The 22120-nt window shown below is 43.1% G+C and overlaps 1 protein-coding gene across 2 annotated transcripts in view; it reads left to right on the top strand.

The window, feature by feature from the left end:
* Positions 1 to 3596: 3596 nt before the first annotated feature.
* Positions 3597 to 22120, top strand: part of CLMP (CXADR like membrane protein) — a 61346-nt gene continuing 42822 nt past the window's right edge. Inside the window, exons 1-2 of one of the 2 annotated variants that reach the window (XM_013187229.3) lie at positions 3597 to 3671; positions 8696 to 9038. In XM_013187229.3, the coding sequence (XP_013042683.1) occupies positions 8891 to 9038 (148 nt within the window). In that variant the 5' untranslated portion in view covers positions 3597 to 3671; positions 8696 to 8890. Of the gene's footprint in view, positions 3672 to 8407; positions 8534 to 8695; positions 9039 to 22120 lie in introns of those variants that run through there. The other variant, XM_013187230.3, reaches the window with a different exon arrangement.

The following is a 22120-nucleotide window of genomic DNA, read 5'->3' as shown; positions in this document are numbered from 1 at the left end:
TACTCCAACCAAGAGAAAAATATGCCAGTCTAGCCAGTAAGATATCAAGACAGCAACAAACAGTCATTAAAACTGGATATTGAACAAATTCAACAGAAGCATGCACGCTTCAGCATTCATATTATTGTTGGGAGTTCCTAATCTTGACTCCATGGAACGATATGCTCAGTGTGGCATTGGCAAACAAGGGATTTTTCCAAATGGCTTTGTAAATGTTTCTTGCAGCACTGGATACCTAATGAAATTATTCTGACACTGAGTTTAGAAGATTTGACTGTTGAGAAGGAAAACACAACTCAAGTGCAACAATTGTAAAAACAAAGGAAGAAACATTATGCTCAACCAAAACACACACAGCCTACAAATAGCAGACTTTATCTTATGATGTCAAATGGCTTAAAATACGTTCTAAGTTCAAAAAGACCATTTTCAGATGTATTTATGGAGCCGTACACCACTGCACAAGTTAACAGCTCAGTGCCTCTCAGAGAAGAAACAGAACAGAATCCAGTACTGTGGGTGCTCAAATGCAATGCAGTCAACAACAACATCATGCAATTCCAGTTTATTGCTTCATATTGGTTATCCTTGAATAAATAGGCTTTTAAGTTTCCACATACTCTAAGTGAACTCTGTATTAGTAAGGACTAAACCAAAAGCCCCAGGGACAGAAAGCTTCTGCCTGACCCCTACTTGCAACTGATTGGCTGCCATTCAAAACCACATTACCCCCATGTCATCTTCACTTCACAGTATTTTTTAAACCCAGACCTAGAAAAAAATGTTTTTAAGACTAAGCCCACAAGTCTCCACTGATTATTTTAACTTCAGCCTTTTTACCCCTGCTGTGACAGGTCATTGTAACAATATGTGGGGTTAGTGCACCCACTAAGCAGTTGGGTTAAGTTTTCAGATTTATTTCCTGTGGTCCTGAAAACAGCTGCTGCATGATGTCACAAATTTTTGCCAATTCAGTTAGGTATTTAACAGTAGCCAAAAGTTCCATTTTACACATGTCATGGTCCCTAATGACAAGATTAATAGTTGAGAGAAATTTCTAAGATAAGCTGCTTCGTTTCCATCTCTGGTTTGGTACAAGCCTTCCCTTTTCCTTTGGGTCACAAAAGATCTTACCCAATTGTTAAACACTTGTATGGGACTCTGCTGCTAACAAATTGGTGGCAGCTGTAAAGGAGCAGAAGTGAAGATAGCGTGGAAGCAGAAATAGTGACCGTTTTGGCATTGAAACGACCTGCTGCTCCCCCTTCTCCCCTTCACCAAGGGTGAGTAAATGCGAAGTACAAGACAAGCAGACTGTGGTTTGGGACTAGCAGTTTGCCTCAGCATAGCTATTCCTAGATTGCCCTGTCAACTGTATTCAGCCCCTTGAAGTTCACTGTCAAGGATTCATAAACGCATATAAAGGAAAATTTACAAAGCGTTCTCCCCCCCAACATGCACACACTTTTTTAAAAAAAAATATTTCTTTCTCAAGTCAGCTCTTCTAACTAATCTCTTCTAATACTGAGGGGAAAACTTTCTAGCCCAAACTGTCAACATTCTGCTAACCAAGATCAATGGAAGACCTGCTTTTATGCAGGCAGACAGCAATACTGTGTTATACAAGCTACATCATACGATGGAAGCAGTCAAGAATGTAAGCTTCAGTCTAGTTGTTTATTAACAAAAGAGAGCGTAAAAGGGCTGAAGTACATGGACAAATGTTACCTGAAAGCAATTCAGAAGCAGTATAGTACGTTAGAATAGCTTGCTATTCTAGAGCATACAATTTTTAAAAGGCAGTACTGATATTCAAAGTGTTAAAAGAAAGCTCACCTTCAACATTTCCATTTTAAAAAGTCTTAAACATTTGTTCCTTGAGTAAGAGAAACTCCTTAATATTTCCGCAAGTCAGGCCTAACCTTTGCTATTCTTTATGGAGACCTTTGAAGAAGAAAATTTCTAGAGTCCAAATGGTGCTTATGATAAACCTTCTTATCTCCAATCCACTTGAGGAATAAAAGACACTGGAATGGAGAAAATAGACGCAGGAAACTCTAGAAGTCTATTTATGAGTACTACAGGACCATGATTTCAAGTCAGCAAAAAAAAAAAATAAATCTGTTTTACAGTATTGACTTTTTATCAGTTCAATTAAACTAAACATTATTGCTTTGTTTTGCTTCTAAGGATCTGAGCAAATTTTGGATTCACGTTGTTTTATCCATCCCTGAAAGAACTTACACTCAGAATTAACACCATACTCTATACTGCGATAGTACTTAGCAAACAGATTTCTGTTTTACATTCTACAATATCTGAAGGCTCCAGCTGAAACTGAGTTTGGTAGGAGCTGCACAGCTACTGTGCTGTGTAAAAATGGTAAAAGATAAAAAAAAAAAGGGGGGGGGGGTGGCAGTGTGCTGAATATCACTTAAGAGGTCAGTAGCAGGTCTAGCTTAAAAGCTTAGTGATATCTATCAACTGCAATGTGCCAACGTACTTGCTATCCCTACTCCAGGGCAGCAGCTATCTACTGGGAAGAGAAAAAACAAGAGCTGTATACCTGTCTTCCTCCATTAATAGCTTCACAAATGCAGGAGTTTCTCCTGTGAAGAGCCATGCCAACACAAAAAAGCCCTATCAAAACTCAAATATTAACACACAGAAGAGTTGTTTTAAAAATAAACCAGAACTATGTAAGCCTTCCTAGGCAAAGGCATAGGCAGAACACAACATGATCAATCTCACTCAATCCTTCTCTAGCATTTTTTCCTATACTACATTTATTTCAAAGTTGACTGTGTGTTCAAACCACGCCCCTACTCACAGAAATTGTACTTAATCCAGAGGTATAACATAAGAAAAGAGTTCTCTTATAGATATTAATTTAAAAACTAACATCCTACTACTTAGTAATAGACTCACATTGCCATGATTAAGATTTCATTGGTTTCCTAGGCATAGTTGTATTTTATTTATTGTTATTTACTTACCTTTTCTAGTTTATAGAAGAGCTACTTACACATTACCTATAGCATTATGATAAGATATATCACATATCTCTACATCTTTGATCTTTGTTGGCTCAGGCAAGTCAATAACAAAAATAAAATCCTTCCAACTTCTTATTTTAAAGAAAACAATTTAAGAAAAACTCTTTACCTTGAAAGCATTTCCTAAACAAATTAAACATTATATAAAAAAATATTTAAAGAAATAACATTTTAATTACTTTGCACTATAAACAACTGTTCCTTTCTTCCTTTTCTTATATGTCACTTCCACTTGCTTTTTTTCTAGCCAGCTTGCTTATACTTTCTATTAACATAAATACGTATATGTTAAAATACACATCAAAGCTAAATACATAAATATATGAAAGCACTTACAAACAGATAAACACTTAAAAGTAAAATTCACCTTAATTCTTCAAATATCCTTCTCTCCTGCTTTTCTAAGTTGTGTTCTGACCATCCTTTTTCATCTCATAGGCTTCACACCTGTGGATAGTAAATACAATTTACTTGCCAATTATCCAATCCACTGATGGGAAATTAAGGCATGGTGTTTCACTGGCAGATGTTTCAGAGGAACCTGAATAAAATCCAGCATGCCTTATATATATGTATTTATTTTTCTTAGTTAGAAGCGGGAAATGAACTGTGAAGGTAAAGAGGGGTTATTGCTTGCTATGGTGTTTTTCTGTTCAACTAGGTTTTCTTATGGTCTTTGAGTTTAGGTGATGTTATTTGTCCTAGGAAAGTTTGTTAAATGTACGGCTTAGAAGCAGAAGCTCTCTGTTATTAGAGTATTTTTGATTTTTTTGGTGTTAATAACAATGAAACCTTGTTGATATGGACCTATTTTATCCTTTACTTTAAAGTCAATGATGGTAATATAAGTAGTTCATGTTGTGCTCAGCTGCTGGCCACCTTGCTATCAATATAAAGCTAATTAAGCTTAAATTAGTGTTTTTCTGTATGAAAACCCTTCTTTTCTGCTCAGCTAAACGTTAAATTTAGTTATAGGCTCACATAGGTAAGACTATCTAAATAGTAATAAGCGTGTGTTCATGTGAAAAGAATAAATAAGTAAATGTTGGAGCGATAAATTGTGTGGCCTGAGATGTTTCAAAAATAGCTAGAGGTTGAAGAAGCTTTCTGGTTGCTTATCAGTCAGAGATGCACCTACTGACAGCGAGTGCTAAGGCTTGTTGAAGTGACACTTCTCACCAATACTAAATGACTAATGGTGCTTTTATGATCAATTATTGAAGCCTGCATAAGAGGTGGGGACTCTTAAACAACTAGTTTGTAAGTAAATATCTGAGTACTGACGTGGTATGAAGCAACTTTTTTAACGTCAGACTATTGTGAAAAGAAGCTTACGGGAAGGATTTTATTTTCTGCCCTAGTATTCTTTCTTATCTGTTTTGAGGTTTGCTACTTGGAGCCTGGTTTGCCTGTGTGGCTTGCCTTTCCTTTGGTGAAGCGTATTTTTGTACTTGGTAAAGCTTCAAAGCCAGAAGCTGAACACAGCATAGCTTTGCTCTGGAGTTTCAAAGTGCCTTTCTGGACACCCTTATGGATGAGCACTGTCTGTCTACTGGCTGTCTCAATAAATTGTTTAAATCACTTAAGCTGTATGTGGGAAGCTTATACTGGGAGTCTTGGAGAACAGACTGAAAGAATCAATACAAGAGAGTGGCTGAGTAGTGATAGCATTTGCTCCTGCTACGTAATAACACTCCTAGAGGAAGAGGTAGAAAAGAAAGGTGATAGTAGAGCTGGTTTCTTTACTTTTCTTGAATGTCTAAGCAGGACTTATTCTGTTCTTGCTTCAGAAGAGAATGCTTTTCCTTCTGGTTTCCTTTAGGTGGTAGGGGTGTTAGAGCTGCTGCTGGCTGCGTGCAGCACCTCTTGACCCTGGGAAGACAGCACGTGGCCCTGCAGTGGAGGGGGCAGCTGCACCTCAAGGGGTTATTTCCCTAGAGTTAGGGGTAACCAGGTGAAAAGAATAATCCAGTGTTTTTTTATATAAAAAAAAAAGGTTAGGAGAGGGTCCATCCACATCCTTCAACCAGTACAGGAATGAGCTAGCAAGAGCTGGGCAGTGGTGCCAGTGCACTCTCTGGACTCACTGCACTGCATCCCCAGTGGAGCCAGTGCACTCTCTGGACTCACTGCAGTGCATTCCCAGTGCTGACAGTGTACTCTCTGGACTCACTGCACTGCATCCCCAGTGGTGCCAGTGCACTCTCAGGACTCACTGCAGTGCATCGCCAGTGGTGCCAGTGGACTCTCCGGAGTCACTGCACTGCATCCCCTGTTGTGCCAGTGCACTCTCTGCACTCACTGCACTGCATCCACTGTGGTGCCAGTGCACTCTCTGGACTCACTGCACTGCATCCCCAGTGGTGCCAGTGCACTCTCTGGACACACTGCAGTGCATCCCCAGTGGTGCCAGTGCACTCTCTGGACACACTGCAGTGCATCCCCAGTGGTGCCAGTGCACTCTCTGGACACACTGCAGTGCATCCCCAGTGGTGCCAGTGCACTCTCTGGACTCACTGCAGTGCATCCCCAGTGGTGCCAGTGCACTCTCTGGACACACTGCAGTGCATCCCCAGTGGTGCCAGTGCACTCTCTGAAGTCACTGCACTGCATCCCCAGTGGTGCCAGTGCACTCTCTGGATGTGCAGGTTTGAGGGAGCGTACTTTCCTGGTAGGATTGATGCAAATGTGAAAGGGGCTGAAACTGAGATGTCATTAGGGAAGACAAATGAAAAAGCTGGTGTGGGGCTTGTAGGGTTTCTACAAGTGTTTTGTGTACAGCTATTTTAATCTGGACCTACCCCAGACTTAAAAGCTGCGGCTTGTTAACAGCAGTACGGGAACCCTGGAAACAACTCTGTTTACTGAGTGTTTTTCCTTAATGCTTATGACAACAAACAGCAGTTTCTCTACTCCCCTGTTCTTTCTCCCTGCTGAGAAGCATATGATAGGTATCTTCCATGCTGTGCTAGCACTGTATAGGAACAGGTGAAGTCATTCATGAGCCTTCTAGAAGAATTACTGCCTTCTGGGGATTAAAAAAAAAAAAGTACCTGTTATAGATAAGACCTATGTAACCTCCAGGCAGTCAGCAAAGTCTTGAGAGAGGCTGTGCTGGTGTGAGAGGTATGGTTGTCCTTGTATGTATCTACACCAGCCCTTGCTAGCCTCTCTCTGGAGCTGTTACACAGACAAGCGAGATACCTTGCTGTAAGGGGTACGAACACCAGAGGGAGAATCCCCCCTGAACCCCAAAGCATATTTTTTTCTTGAGTAGCTTCCAGAAGGGACTGAATGTAATGAGAGAACAGGCTGTGGAGTGGCTCCTCTGAGAAGATGGAGGAGATTTGGCATGCATGGTCTCCTCTCTAATCCTCAGCATCCTCCTCCCCTTCTGTGGGCATATTCCAAACATCCCAGCTCTGTGTTTCTGTGGAGGCTGGGCAGCAAGTGTAGGGTTTCACCACTTCTCTCTGTCTTGGTTCGTGCTGCATTGATTCAATTAAAGCAAAGCGGCGTGCTGGGTATTCACAGCATAGCTTGGGACATCTTCTGTCAGACCTGTAATGCAGAGAGACAAGCTCGGTGTTGCTTGGCTTCTGGAAAGCGGAGGAAAGGATTAAATGCACTTTCCTCCATTGATTTGTGTTCTGCACTGAAAATCGATGATGCTCTCTCAGAGCCAGTCAACTGTTTGAAAGCAGGCAGCTTGTTTGGTCAAGGGTGTGGGAGATGCTCTGAAGGAATCCAGCTCCAATGCTATGGCAGAAGATGCAGATAAAGATGCTCTGTAGAAGCTGTTACGTTCACCTGTATTAGTTAAATACACTGTCTAAAATATTTTCTCACTGTTATAGATAACAGCTGTTTTGGAGAGGAGTTGGGTGTTTGTTTCTATCTGTGAGGCAGAGAGGGTCAAAGGATGCTGTTTAATGAAAGAGGATGTAGAAAGATAAATTTTATCCATGTTATTTCTCTCTAATGGTATTTACCTGAATTTCAAGCCCCACTTTGTCTGAGGTGGCAATGTTTCCCGTCTTCCAGTAAATGCTTGAAAAGCTTGTATGGTAATGAAGAGCCAAGATAATGAGGTCCCATAGAGCTTCTAAACGTAGTGCCTTCACTGTGGACTTAATAACAATGCTTTCATCCCTGGAGAGGGAGAGCAGCATGCTGTCCCTGCTTTTGCAGGGATATTCATTTAGAAACTAAATGTAGATGGTCTTGCCCAGGGAGCTACTGAGAGAGCCTGGGACTGAAGTCAGAGCTTGCAAGCTCCAAGCTGGCAACCTTGCATATGGCCTGCTTGTCCTCTCAGAGATATGTTCGTAAGTGCTCCTGAAGCAGAGGATTTTTATCTTCAAAGCTTTCCTTCAGTCCCAAGTTGCACAAGGTGGGTCAACTTGCTTTGCAAGCAGCTGTGCATTTTGGATGATGCTGTGTGAGTGTGCCTGTACTTAGAAAATGTACAGTTGCTGCTTGTATAGATGCACCTCAGCGTGTTTAAATCATCTAGCTAGGGTCCTGGGATTTGCAGTGTTGTGGCAGCACAGGTCAGCACAAGACAGCCACCCGAATGCTTACTCAGACACTTGGTTGGTTTTACAGCCCCCGTGGTGTTTGTGTTACTCTGTTGATATGCAGGTGGGCAAGCTGAAAGTGCTTTGCTTTTCGGAAAAGCAGATGTATCCCAGGGTATGTGGAAGTAAAGGTGTAAGCACGACCTGTATGTGTGAAGTGCTGTAGATCGGAGCAGTGGTACATATGTGCACATGTCAAACACTGCTTCCATGGCCTCGCTGTGAGCAGGAAGATTTAGAAATGTTAGCGAGGCATTTAAAAAGTTCGGTTCTGGCTGTTTCAGCTCTGTAGATGGTCAAAGCCATCTGTGAACTTGACTCTATTAAATTTGATCCTTCTTACGGAAAGTGAGAATTTTGTCTGAACTGCTGCAATGGCAGAAAATATGGTATATTTAAACTAGCTTTTTAAGCTTGCTTACTGACTGCGCTAGTGTGAGGCTTGAAGGGAGGCTGCTCGGGTTTAAAATGCCTTTGAGGGTATCCTTATGAATTTATCCAGAGGGGTCACTAAATGTAGATATATAATGTTTGCTTGATTTGGCCCTTTCTCTAGTTGGGAGAGAACCGACAAAATGTGTGATTAAGTGAGTTTTTAGGATTTTTCTTTCCTAGAAACTCAGATTTATTCAAAGAGAAAATAATAAACCAGACAGAAGAAATCCTTCCAGTAAGACTAAAAGCTTTAATTCTGTAGCTTACTATCTACAAAGATAGTGTACATAAAATGTATATACGTGAGTGTTTATAACTCCGCAGAGCATGTGTGCTTTTTCCGAGGGAGTCTGTCTCCAGCCCTTGAGTGACGAATCGGATTCTTTTTTCCATGCTGGATTTTACTGCCTCCAAACTTAACTGTTTTGACACTAGAGAAATCCTCTTGTTTCTCCCCCAAAGGTAAATATATATGTTACTGCTAGAAGTTAGCTTTACCTCACCCACATGACTGGTCTTCACTATTAATCCCAGCTGATGGTAGGGAGGGGCTCTTCTGGGAGGCAGCCATGTGGTGAACATTGAGCACAGTGTTTTCCCCTGCTTCTCTCCTTTTCTTTTCAGACATGCAAAATTGTTCTATGCTGCTGGAGATGTGAACTCCTTGCTGCACTGCCTCTCTCCTCGTCCGCAAACTCACGGGCCTGAATTACCAGCCGCAAATCTAAAAGCTCTCGCTGAATCTGGATGGAATATGGACAAGGAGATGAATAGCAGAAGGGAAGAAAGAGTGAAGTTGGTTATTTTTCTGGCACATGGATGCAATTACACTCGGTGCATTCCAGAGGCGTTCCTTTGAATCCTGTGCAGGTCTGCCTGCTGTTCCTGGGAGAAAGGAAGAAAAAGGGAGGAAAAGTCCCCCTCTTGCCTGGAGACGGAATGTCTGCACTTTCCATCCTCTTTTTAGGTAGGTTGGCGTTTTGGTGTTCGGTGTTTAATGTAACTTCCACGCGCCCTCTCTGCGCGACTGAAATTCATTTCTGATGAGCTAAACGGGTTTGCAAAGAAAAAACTTTTACGGAAAACTCCAATTTCAGTGTCCTTTGGTGCTTTTCTCGCTGCTTTGGTTATTAGCAGGTTGATGGCCAGAGACCTTTTAATATCTGGAATCGTTTTTTAGAAGTGGTGGTCAGACAGACTCCTTTAGGAATGTGTGTTTTTGTTTGAAAAGGGCAGCGCTTTTAGACAATGTACTAGTAAGGGGCTTGAACCTCTTTGACAAAACAAAATGAACAAAATGTCTTTGTTCCAAGCATAGTGTCAAATTTGTTAAACTGTTTTGCTTTGCTCGAGCCTTTAACATTCAGATTTTTAAAATGAAAAGGGGTTATTGTTTCCAATTGATGCCTCAGATTAAAAACAGATGTGTTGAAGTGCAAGAGGGAGGAGTTCAGGGGGAAAAGGATGGGAGAAGGGAGAAAGGGGGGAAAAACAAAAGAGACAGCACGAAACAGGGAGGGAAAAGGGCTGCTGAAAGAAAGGAAAGAAAATAGGTAGAGATTTCCTGTTGAATAGGAGTGAAGGAGAAGAAAACAGGAGAGGGAACAGTAAAAGAAGGGGGGGAGCGAAGGTAGAAGGGCTGAAAAGTGAGGTTTGTTAAATCCGTAGCCTATGGAGAAAGGGTTTGCAGCCCTGAGGTCTTTCAGGGGGGCTTGCCTACAAGAGTGACTAAGAAGCAGCCTGGGTATCTGTATCTCCAGAGGCACTGTAATGTGATGAGTGAGCTTCTGTCTCCATTCTGCTCACAAGGTAGTGCTGACAAGCAGACAGCTCTGAGATCTGGTGTGGTTGAATGAGGGCTGTGATTCCTGGGTCCTTCCGTCCCTCCAGAAACCTGCGTACAGGTGTGGAAGGGGTCAGGTCTTTGATTCCCATGGAAGAGTTGTGCCCCACATGGTGAGGGACTGATGTGGGTGGACACAGTTAAAACAGGTTTTAGATAGGGTCCTAAAAAGTAATGCTGTACAATACAGATCTGTTCTAGTCTCACAGGCGTGGGACATGAACTATCCCGCTTTACAGATGTCCAAAAGAAAGGCAGCATCTGTAGAGCTGCTGAATATATTATGGAAAAGGTTTTTGCTCTGGGAATTATTGTTAGCAAAGGCTTTATCTGTAGGAATGAGGGAACTTGAACATGGTGAAGAATCCATAGGGGAATGCAGGCAGCAGTTTGTCCCCCCTCACATCTGCACATTTACCTTGGCAATTTGTTTCTCCATGTGGTGGTGCTTAAAGAAGACTGAGATGAGGCACCAAGAACTGGATGAGCACCTGGGCTTCTGTTAGAGGTGCATGGGCTGAGTCTGCTGTGCAGAAATGGCTAATAAGTGGTTCTAAAAATTAGGAAACGGAAGGCAAGGTTGCCTACCTCATTAAGGAGGATGGATAACGGCAGTCTTTGATCCACCAACCCTCTTCAGAGGGTGTATCTTCTCACAGAGCCCCCATGATGAAAGCTTGGAACAAAAGGGATAAGCTGTTGCCACAGAAAAAGTGTGTTTGGCTGTAATGAAAATACAACTATCCTTTGGGTGACTATCACTAGTTTCATCTGTGGAGTGTAATGGGCTTTAATCGTTCCCATTTCTTTGGAATCAAGGGATCTCTGTAATGCTTGTAATGCATAAGCCCAAAAGAAATGACAATTCCTGCCCTGAAGAGCTTATGCATTTACCCATGAACTGAGGTCCTCACTCCCTGTGGGAGTTGTCCCAGCTGTGGCAAGGGGAGGATAACTGGCTTCCTAGAGCTCACAGCACAACCAAGAATGTTTTTTCTCCTTGTCATTGACCTGCCCCTAGACTTGCTTTTGCCGTACCTGTCTTGTCAACAGACAGCTTGATCTTTCTGCTCCAAGTCGAGCTTTACTTATCAACATTAGAAGCATGTTCTAGGGAAGAGGAATCATGGTAGTCCCTGTTCAGGGCTCCTGCTGGAGAGAAAACAAGGAGACTGAGCGGTCTGATTTGCTTGCTTGAGAACGTCTAATTGCTCCTGTATAGCAGAAGGGTGTAGAAGTGCCAGTGGCGGCTTGCTTTTTCTCACTGTTAAAGTGAAGGAGTAGTGTGGGAAGAAGTGTTTAGAGAAGCCACGTAAACCTTGAAGGTTGCCTCTTCTGGGTTTTGATTATTGTTAATGGTACGTGTATGCAGTCCTTGTCTTTTGCACTGTTTATCTCTGGGGCAAGTGAACAGCTGTGTGAGGAGGCAGCAAACAGGAGCCAATGACTAAAGGAGGCTGTTAAAACATGACAAGACTTTCCTGAACGTGGCCAAGAGCAAGACCATGCTTTTGTAGCAAAGGCTAGGTGAATGAAGCAGGAAGGAGTGTGGAGAGGATGGTGATGCATGCCAATTTTTGCCTACATGTAGTTGTGATGTCTGATTCTCATCTTGGTCCGTGGCTGGTCAAAATCTCGTTTTGAGCTTCAAATATAACAAACTATAATTTTAAAGATGAAAATGGAAGTTTCCAAGGGAAATTCCTGATTCTTCACTATGGAGTGTTTATTTCTCAGACAGTAAAAAATAATTAGTAAATATTTTTTTCATATGTTTTGCTTAATTGGTTTAAATTTTCAGGCTCTGGAAATCTCCTTTACCTTTTCCCATCTCCTAGTCCAAGTCAATTTTGAATATTTTTAATGAACCTTCTACTAAAGTAAAAGGAAATTTCATTTTCTTGTAATCAAATATGTTTGTGTGTAATATTTGTATGCCTGCTTCTACTCTGGTATTAGATTGTCTTCTCTTTTTGGCTGGTGCATGTGCTTTGCCCTTCAGAAGCTGGTGGGTTCGAGATCCAAAGGAGTAGACGTGCCAAACCAATGCAGCCATCCAGCTTTCTGGTGTCCTGCTGCTGACACTGAACCTTTGCCTTACAGCGTTAGGGGTTGCTCATCTCAGTGCCCTAATTGCTTAGATCTTGCTTCGTGAGCAGCGGGCAGCTGCTTGCCCACAGGAGTTCTTTTTGCACGGAGAAATGGTCAAGTCTGCTTTCAGACCTTCGCAGTTAGCTTCAACCTCAGTACCTGCAAAGATGTTTTCGTGGTTTCTTTAAATCTGACTAGCCAGCAGGACGTAAAGAATTCTGACCTCCAAGACCAAGCCCAGATGCCTTGGGAGCCAAGTCTTAACTACCTCTGCATATGGTGTCCTTGGGAAAAGGCAAAAGCAGGGTACAGTGATGTGTGATATAGGGAGACGTATGTGCTGTACCGAGGCTGATGGATGCAGGTGTACCTGGTGGCTCTGACTTGCATATTTAGTCTGCCTTATGGTAGTCTGATGTGCTCAGTGTATAAGAACTGGTGTATTGTGCAGAAGTGATTCTGCTGGAGTGGATGCAGCTGTAATGGCAAAAGTACCTTCTGTGTGGATGTAGCCGAGCTCTGCTCTGTAAGCTGAGGTCAATGGCTCTCTTACAGTGCTGTCCCAGGGGAACGCAGTTGCTGCACTGAACACCAAGACCTGATTGTCTCACTGTGCTGGGAAAGGTTATGGTGCAAATCCCTGTAGTGCTTGTTGGCATGAGCGATTGGGTCTGACAGCATGCGTTTGCCTAGGTATCCACCAGAATCCCAGCTTGAAAATCCTTGATGAAATGGAAGCTGCTCTGCAGCATTTGGCAGTGGCGGGTCGGCCTGGGGCTGTGCTTGTATACTGATTGACTTCTGAGACTTGCTTTTTCTCCTGCTGTAAGAGCACGGGCAACCTGCACAGTGCCTTGTCACACATCCTCGAGGCCCTTCTTAAAACCTTGCAACATTACACTCCAGCAAAGCCAAGAACTGCTGTGCTGTTATAAAAACCAGCACTCATCCCAGTGAGGTTACTGGGAAGCTTTTGTTGTGATAGAATGCTTCTGCCTGGAACCAGTAAAAAGCAAGGGAGGCTGTTTTAGGCAAAAAAAAAAATCAACTCCTCTTATTTCTGCTCCGTCTCTGGGTATTTCCCAAATTTCTGAGGTTACCAATATTGAACATACTTGCTATTTCCTGGTTTTCTCATGTCTTTTTCTGTTGTCTTTATTTGCCTCATGGTGTTCTTAGGTTAGAAGCTTGGTGGGGCAAGAATTTTGCCCCACATTTTTACAGCACTTAACAAAAATCCTTGGCTCAGGACTGAAGTACAAAAAGAAAATATGTAGCTGTGAACAGGGGTTCTGTACAGGATTTTGCCATGTGGATTTCATCTTTTCCTTCATTGGATTATGAAGGAATGCAGGTAATTATTCTTGGTTTATTTAGCTCAAGAGGAGGCTGTTCTCCCAATGACAACTTCAAATAATTGATAATTAATGTAATTGATTTTTCTTCATGAGAGGACTCTAGAAGCAGTCAACAAAACACCAGATGAAAGCAAGAACTGTTGGTGGTGTGAATTTACTTCTAGGAGAGGGCCGAGAGCTCTTTAGTACAACACTGCTCTAAGAAAACATAGGGAAAGAGCAAAGAAGCAGTGTGCCCATTTGGTGCTCCAGGGGGAATTCAAAGAAGCAAGACATAATTGAGTGAGTTGCTATCTGGCAGGATATCAGGGTTAACACTTCTTGTGAGACACTAAAATTCTTTTAAAGCCAGGGCTGGTTTGCATCAAATATTTTCTGTCAAGGCACTTCATAAAAGTGGCCTATTTTTCTCTAGTTCTGCTGTATTTTACATGAAATAGTTCAGATACGTAACATTTAAAATGCTTGGTTTTGGTTTGGGGGTTATTTTTATCCTTTGTTTTCTTCAGTTTAACCATAAGAAGGAAAAGGAGAAAAAAGGTAACCTTCCAGAGTGGGGAATAGCAGCGTGCCAAAGTTGAGTTGAAATACTGAAGATGGATTCATTTTTAATCATGAGAAACAGCGTGTGTGTGGGGAGGCAACTTTTCTGAATTTCCCATGCGAAACAACTGGTGTTTTGCCACTGTGCCCACACTGGGCCTTGTCTCCTCTCCGCAGAATTAGCGGTCTGTTTCTGTGGGGTACTCTGGCCCACTTCAGAAGGACATTTTGTGTAACAGCAGAGCGAGCTTCCCAGAAATGCTTGTCATTGCACAACGGGCTTGGAGATATCCCCATGTTTATCCTCTGGATCACAACAAATGCCCCTGTCTTCCTCAAGGCAAATACAGGGCTTTATAGGGAACTGAGCAGGTTTACAGTCTGCGACTTGTTTGAGTTTGTAGGAATTGCATGAAAGGAAATGTAAACAGTCACTCTGACAAAGTGTGTGTATTGGCAAAAATCTGCTTTCTGCGCCATGTGGCAAGGACCCTTGCACATAACGATTGCGAGTGTGTTTGGTACCAGTGCAGAGGGGGGTTGCAAGCTGCTTGCTGTGCCTCTTCTCTCCAGAAATGGTTCCCACAGCTTTAGTCAAAGTGTATTTTAGGTTTTCAGCTAAATTACTCCCCTCAGTTAGCCAAGGCAGGAGCATTGCTTGTGTATGTTGCACGCAGTGCAGATCTGCAATGGGCTTTATAATATGTGTGTAGAAGAAACTTGGTTCTTGTGCACTTAATATCGTGCATGTCTTGCTTGCACTCATCTGTTACAAAACAGAGGCTACTTTGGGTGCAGTGGGAAGTTGGTGGTGCCCTGTCTGGAAGATGACTGGGTCTCTTTTCCCCGAGCTCTTTCTTCATCTGTTTTTAGAAATGGTTAGTTTACAGAAGCAGCCCAGCAAAAAGCCAAGGGTGAACTCAGGTCATTGAGGTCTGTGAATAGATCCTCAAAGGACAGGGTAGTAGTAGATGCAGAAATAGTTGAGAGCAGGATGCACAGCAATGGAAAATGTGCCAAGTGATGGGAAGTGAATTCAACAGAGGAGGAAGGAAGATGCAACATTTCTATTTTTTGTTGCTCTCCTCTTCCTTTGATCTACTACTTCAGTATGTCTGAGTGGAATGACAAGGGAGCAGAGCTCTGCTACCACAGCCTACCTCTGCCAGCCTGGTCTCCAGACCTTGCCTGAAAAGTGCTTTCCACCTGGGCAGAACACAGCAGGTGTATGCAGGAGTGACTGGGAGCTCTGGCTGTGGGTTAGCAACCCAAAGTAGTCTTTTTCCCCAGAACCTCACTAGCTTCTGGAAAAAGCAACCAGAATATGTAAGGAGGATGGGTCCTGTCCTGCCTCAGCACAGCACCACTGCTAGGTTTCCTCAAACACCTTTTTCTGGTGTCTCAGCTTTTCCGTGTGAAGTGGAGGAGGGATTAATGTAAGGGAAATCTAACTTGTCTTTGCAACAAGTTTTCTCTGCTTGCAACAAGTTATGGTGAGGACTGAGCAATTGTGAAATGCACTGAAGCTGGTGAATGATGAGGAAAAAAAATCATGACAAGTCTTGCCTTCACCTGTTGCATCATCTTCTCTAGTGAAGTGTTTGACAGCTTAAAAAAAGGGGGAGGCAATTGTGCTCACTCAGCATTTCTCTTAATGGGCCAGACACAGATTCATGATGTCAGAGTTGCTGTCCTGCAAGAATCGATATACATTACAGAGGGTATTTTCAGCCTGGCTCTTCTCCCATGTAGCTGACATCCACGTTTCAGAGGCTGCAAAATGAGTATGAAGCCTTGGTGTGACTTGTTCCCAACTAACTGGGTGGAAAGGCCAAAGCTCAGCTTATTGCCTGCAGTTTAATTGCCTATGGTAGGAAAAGGTCAGTGGAATTTTTGTTGTGCTTAAAATACGCATTTGTAGAAGGAAGGCAGCTCTTCTGGAAACAGTCTTTCTGAAATAGAGTGTGCATAGTTAGAGGCAACTGTTGGCAACGACTTGACTGCGTGTGGTCTGCCATAACACGGCTCTGCTGCTTCTGTAGCATCCTTTGTGACAAATGCCATAAATACATAAAGCTCTGGGCAGCTAGTTTAGTCCAACCAGGTGATCCTGGGTAGAGAATATAGGAAGCCCACCTAGCAGAGGAGGAAACGAAGGCCCAGGTGGGTGCATTCTGCCCCACGACAACATAGCAGTACTGTTGCATGTTTTGAACCTTTGCAGCTCTGACTCAGTCATTTCCCTTTTTAGTATGCCCTAAAACATGGGAGGAGAGATCAGTGGCAAACAGCTGAATACATCAGCCATGACTTATCAAGCTGAGTGTCTTGAGCTGTCATCTGGAGAGACGAATTCTGAGGGATGGGAAGGTTTGACTTATTCCTACTTAGTAACAATGTAAGTGATTAGAAGAAATGGGATAATGGGTTTTAGAGCACCACTGTGCTGAGAAACTCCACTCATGATGTGAATGGCTATTACCAGAGGAGTCCTCACAAAAGAAACTGTGGGCTGCAGGTGTTTAGGCCATGAATGTCTTTTGTTTTCCACATGGGAGAGCAGAAAACAGTCTTGCTATCTAGCGCAAACCTGTTATTTTGTGTTGAGATGCTATGTAGAGCAGAACCCAGAAGCCAGCTATGCTACAAGTATTTGGGAGTCCCCTCATCCTTCGCTGTGGCTTTTGGAAAAGGGAACATTTGTAAATCTGTCTTAAAGCATATGCCCAACAGCACTCATTCAGAAGAGATGTTCCCTAAAATGCTGTAAATAGGAGCAGTGGCATAGTAACTGTGAAAACTGTGCGGTGTCTGTGGACTTGCCTCTGAGTAGTGTGCTTGCTGGAGTGTCTGAAGGTGAAAGAAAAGCACAGTTGGGAAACCAGCATTAGCGATGGCTGGGGAAGCATTGGGGGGGGGAGGTTTAAAGTAAGGACAGGGAATCTGGATGCAGTTATAGTTCATGGTGAATTGGATTGGATTGGATCCCACTGTTTTTCTGCTGGCTTGACTTTCATTTCCTTTGGCTATTGAGGCTCTAAGCGTTTTGAGCAGGTAGCTCTTTCCTTATGTGCCTGGATGGCATTCAGCATGAACGGGGCTGGTGAGAGGCCTCATCGGAACTGGTGTATGAAAAAATCAAGTGACTATGTGCCCTTCCCCCTATGTGCCTCAGCAAAAACATCAGAATGAGGTGGTTTTCCAGTACTCGGAATATTTATGAGATGCATGTTGGCTGAGTCTCATAGCTCAGACTGCTTAGGCTATTTTTTTTTTTGCTTTTTAAAGCCTTGATAAAATTTTAAAGGCCATGGAGATGTTTAATATAGATGTAAGCCTTTATCTGTGGGGTAGGGCTGCAGAGTGCCAGAAAATGGTGGGGTGTTTGTGTGCAGGGGGAATCTTTTGTACAACACAGCAAGCCTTGAATATTGAACTAAAACAGTCAGGCACTTTTTCCATTTCAAAAAAAAATTGCAGGGTTTTCAACCTTGAAGGCAAATCACTTTGTGACTTCATTGTTTAAATTTAGGTTTTGTTTTGCGGGGGGGATCATTAGACTTGAAGCAAAAGCCTTATAGCCCAGGGACTGTCACTTCTGATTACTTCCAGTGACACTTCCAATTATTTCCAATCACAATTCCAGGGACAAGAGGAAAAAGCCACATTCTCCACCACCAGGGCTTCTTTCTGAACAAAGGGCCATTTATCAAACCTCCACAGAAAAAAAAAGGTACAGAGACAGATTTGGAAATCTGTTTTGGTAGGGTAATTCCAGAGCAAATCTGATGAAGCGAGACTCAAGACCAGCGTCTGGTGGGGTGCTGGGAATCCTGCTGTGGATCCTGCCTTGTTGGGTAATATTAAGGAAATTGCTTCATTTTGCTCAGGCATTTACTGGCACTCAAGCTCATTTCAGTGCGGCGACATGCAGCTTCAGCAAATATCTGTTAAATGTTCTGTGGATCTTGTAAGAAACAATGAATATTTCTCATGGAAAACAAACTTTTTTTGCTCAAAATGGGTAAGGAGTCTGCTGAAGGGGTTCAACTGACTTTCAGGTAACTCTGAAGGATTTGCTGCAGGGGCTTTACCCAGAGCTAAGAGCTATTATGCCCTTCAAAAAGCCCGCTGGGACTGGAAGGCTGGAAGGAGGTGGCGGAATGACTGATGAGGAAACAGAATTCCTCGGGGCTTGTGCCTTGAGGCAGAAGTTGACTGTTTTTTCTACTGGCAATGTCAGATAGACTGACCCCAGCCGCATCCCAGCTTGTCTTAGGAGCAGGGAAATAGAAATGTTAAATATTTTTTGTGGCTTTTAGCTGTGTGGTCAGTAAGGGAGGTAGCCGTTCCTGCTGATCAGAAAGCTGCCTGGTAGAAAACAGTGTGGCTGCAGTGCAATGAATTCTGTACCCTTGTAATGTGGAAGGCCAGAGGGAAGTAAAACCCACAGTGAGGCAGCCTGATGAGCAAGGCCTTCTGCTGAAGGTCCGTGTTCCCCAGTTCCATGGGCTGAAGGTCCGTGTTCCCCTGATGCAGCTGCAGTTCTCGTTTGTACTGTGACAAGTCAAATCATAGCCAGAAGTCAAATGACAAACCACTTAGCTTTGGTAAGTTTATTCCCTGAGTATCTTTACCCCATTACTTTCCATGTTTCCATGGGTAGGGATATCTGGTGCTGGAATTGCTTTAATTTTATCAGGGTTAATCTACTGTGTTAGGGGAAGTTCTCATCTGGGTCTGGCTCCTCCTCAATATCTGCCAATGGAAGCCAGAGCACAGCTCATATACAGATGTCTTCGGTAGATTACTTCAGGCTGCTCAAGTTAAAAACAGTCTTAAAATGGTGTCACAGCTTTCAGTCACACGTAGTGAAGCATTTCATTTCCTTCATCGGATTGCACTAAGCTCTGAGTGAAGTGGGGCTGCTGAGTGAAGGGTAATTAGCAAGCGCTTGCTTTATTTACTTTATAGGAGCTTTTAAAGGTCCCAGCTAAAATCAGGACTCAGCAAACACTGGGAAGGAAGGCTGTGTTGTTGCTCTGATAGATGAGCAGCAGACCAGGCCTGACGTCTTAGACAGTTATTTAGAACCTTGGCTGAATTTACAGGGGAGCTACGTGGAATCCTGGGCCTGAGCAGGTTTCAGAACAACAGCAGAGAAATGCTCAGCTTCCTTGTGGCAACTGAGGATCTGTGACCCTCTGCTTCTGAAGTAGGAGCAGGAATATGTATCAGTGATCTGGCAAAACCAAGATCTGATGTTGGCTTGTTACTGTCATAACCTCCCTTCTGCTGTTCCTTGAGCAGTGGTAGCCTTTCTTGGCTTGGTTTAGCCTGTGGGCTTGGGTGTCATCGACAGCCGCTCGTGCTGGTTTCATCTGTTTTCCTGTGAGCCGGCGCTTGAATATCTTTTTCTAGAACTGACGGTGCTGCATTATCAGGGGAAAAAAAAGGTTATTAGCCAGTTGAGCACAAAGCAGAGCTTTTTTTTTTGTAAGCAAAGTTCAGAAACCCAATTCCAGATGAAGGATTTGGCATTATTGTTCCAAGGCCTCTGAAGTCTTGCGTCAGCTCTGAAGGTTTTGTGGCGTTTTGCTCCCATGTCTGGAGTAGGTCTGTCTCATAGGCACCCATCACAGGCATGACAGAGGTGTCACTTGCTGCTAATCCTCAGTCTCAGCACTTCACATAAGGAGTTGTTTTACTGAATCCATCCAATCTGGATCGATGTTTCCACCGCACAGCTTTGTCTTGCTCTGATGTGGTCTGTGCTGTGGGTAAAACCTCTCCATTTCCATTGTTTCAAGCTCTTGCTTGGAGACAGTGGGGATTTTAACAAGACAAAGCATAGCTTTTGTGTTGACTAATGCTTTACTTTCTTATTTCTTTTCCAAAGGGGGGCTTTAAGTAATTGAGTGGTGTCTGGTCAAAACAGCATTCAGGATGTCTAGATTCCCTTGTTGGTTTTGCCAGTGACTGTGATTTAAGTAATTTCACGTTCCATTTTTAAGCGCCTGTTAGTTTTGACTGTCTCTGTTGCAAGTGGTGAACTTTGTTATAAAGGGCCAGTACTGCTGAAGATGCAAGTCCAGGGACCTGTGAGCCTGATGTGCTCACACCAGCTATGTGCAATGTTGGGTGTCCTTTAAGCAAAGTTTTGGGGTGCATTTGAAAATGTTGGTTTCAACTGCTGTGTGCCTCAGCTCCTGTTGTGGCTGATAAATGTAAGAGCCCTCACAAATGAAGCAAACCTCCCCTGATGAGCTGCAAGTGCTTTGAACTCGCTGAAAATGGTGTTATAAAAGGCCAAAGCGATAGCCTGTTAAGATGTGCTGGGTACTAGCTTAACGGGTGAAGATGATGTTGCAGTTCTGGAGTCTTCCCATCAGTGTCACTCTGTGGCAAATACATCCCAGCATATCTGGCTTTGTCAGAGCTCCTTCCATTTAGCCCAAGGCTTCCCCTGGAGTAAGGAGAGGAGACAATTCTGCAGCTGTTATTTAATTCAGCCCCAGTGTGACCTGGTACAAGGGATGTTCAAAACCGAGCTCCTCTGCTCTGGAGTTAATGATCCTGCATTGCACAATACTTTTTTCCTCTAATTGAGCTCCCATCTTTCTCCTATTTAGTAATGCCTTGGGCATGTTGTTTCCATTGTGGGATAGCAATGAGTATGTACCCATTAGAAAAAGGCACTGAATGCAGCGGAGGCTGTGGTGTTTCTCTTTTCAAGTTGTCAGCAAGCATCTTTCCTTACCCTGTGTCTTCTCTTCTGTGAAAGCACCAGAAGAAAAGAAAGCCAAAACCAGGCTGTGAACAGAGCAAACGGGGCTTTATTGTACCAGATGCAAATATTCAGGATATTTTCTTGGATGTAAGTGCTCTGTAGCAGAGACTATTTCCTTGCCTGTTTGCACTGTTGCTACAACACTGCAGACTCAAAGCTTGCATAGCAAACCAGAATGTCTTAAACCTAGTTTTCTTCCTGCTTGCTGTATAAAGCCAGTCACCAGGTTCACATCTGCTTGTGTGAAACCCAGGCAAGGTAGTTCTGGAGCATAAATTCATGCGATGAGAAGACAGGAAAGCTGGGAACCTAAGATACTCAGATAGCATCTGTCGAACAATTAGATGTGTTGCCAGGGGTGCTCACCTAGGAGCTTTTGTAAACAGGGTTTGTTCCACCAGATCACAAAGCAGATTCTGTGAGCAAGTTTATATTTTGCTAAAGGTCCTAAATACTGACCAGCTCCATGGTGTAATTAGGGTGCATGGACTGCTCACCGCTTCTGTATCTCAGCACATTAAAGCTACAGAAGAACATATCTGAAATCTGTCTCTCAGGCATATCCGTAAAAGCTTTGAGATCCCTGATTTACACACACTGATGGTTGGAAGGAAATTGAGGGCAGCATCGAAAATTGTTCAAGTATATTGGAGGGTGAAGAACTTCATCTTTACCTCTGCATTCATTTTAAGGGCTTGAGTAAAATCTCTTCCAGAAGGACAGCCAGGCTTGCTTTGAAGACCCCAAGAGGTAAAATATCCCATCAGTTTGTCACCGAAGTTACTAACTTGACCATTTCTGGGTTCAGTTTGTATGTTTTTTCCCATTACCCGAGCTCTTTATGCTTTTTATTTAACACTGGCCCAGCTAGCAAAAGTGATTTACTGTAGCCCAGAGCAGACTTGTGTCACACCTGAGGGGTGCCAGGAACCACACATCCCTGGCAAGTGCTCAGAACTAATTTAAAGCTTTAGTTGCCAGGCCATAATGCAGGCCCTTTGGAAGCTGTTCTGAAGGCATGGTAACTGGGCATTTTCAAAAATCTCCACTTAGTTTAATTAGTGCTTTCTTTTAGAGACATTCAAATATAGGAAATAATAAATACAGTTCTTCAAGTATATTCTTACTTGGGTTTTCTCAGCTCCCAAAACTCATGCTAGCTTTCTAAAAAGAATGAAAATGTTGCTTAAGTTCACATTCTTTCCTTATTTGCACCTCCCTTTGTCTTGAAACATCTCTAGGCGAAAAGCTGGGGAGAGGAGTTGATTATTCATGCATGTGAAAGGATTCTTATATTAACCAGACAATATTGGTACTCCTTTTTTCTCCCCATCGGTGTTAATGAGGGCTACTGAAGACCTGGACTGTTCCTTTTACTAGCTCTGAGTAGGATACATGTTCTTTGTCTTCAGAAACTAATGTAC

The sequence above is a fragment of the Anser cygnoides genome, chromosome 21 (assembly GCF_040182565.1).
Source record: "Anser cygnoides isolate HZ-2024a breed goose chromosome 21, Taihu_goose_T2T_genome, whole genome shotgun sequence".
Taxonomy (NCBI): Eukaryota; Metazoa; Chordata; class Aves; order Anseriformes; family Anatidae; genus Anser; species Anser cygnoides.
Note: the sequence above shows the minus strand (reverse complement) of the source record. Positions and strands in the feature narration are given on the sequence as shown.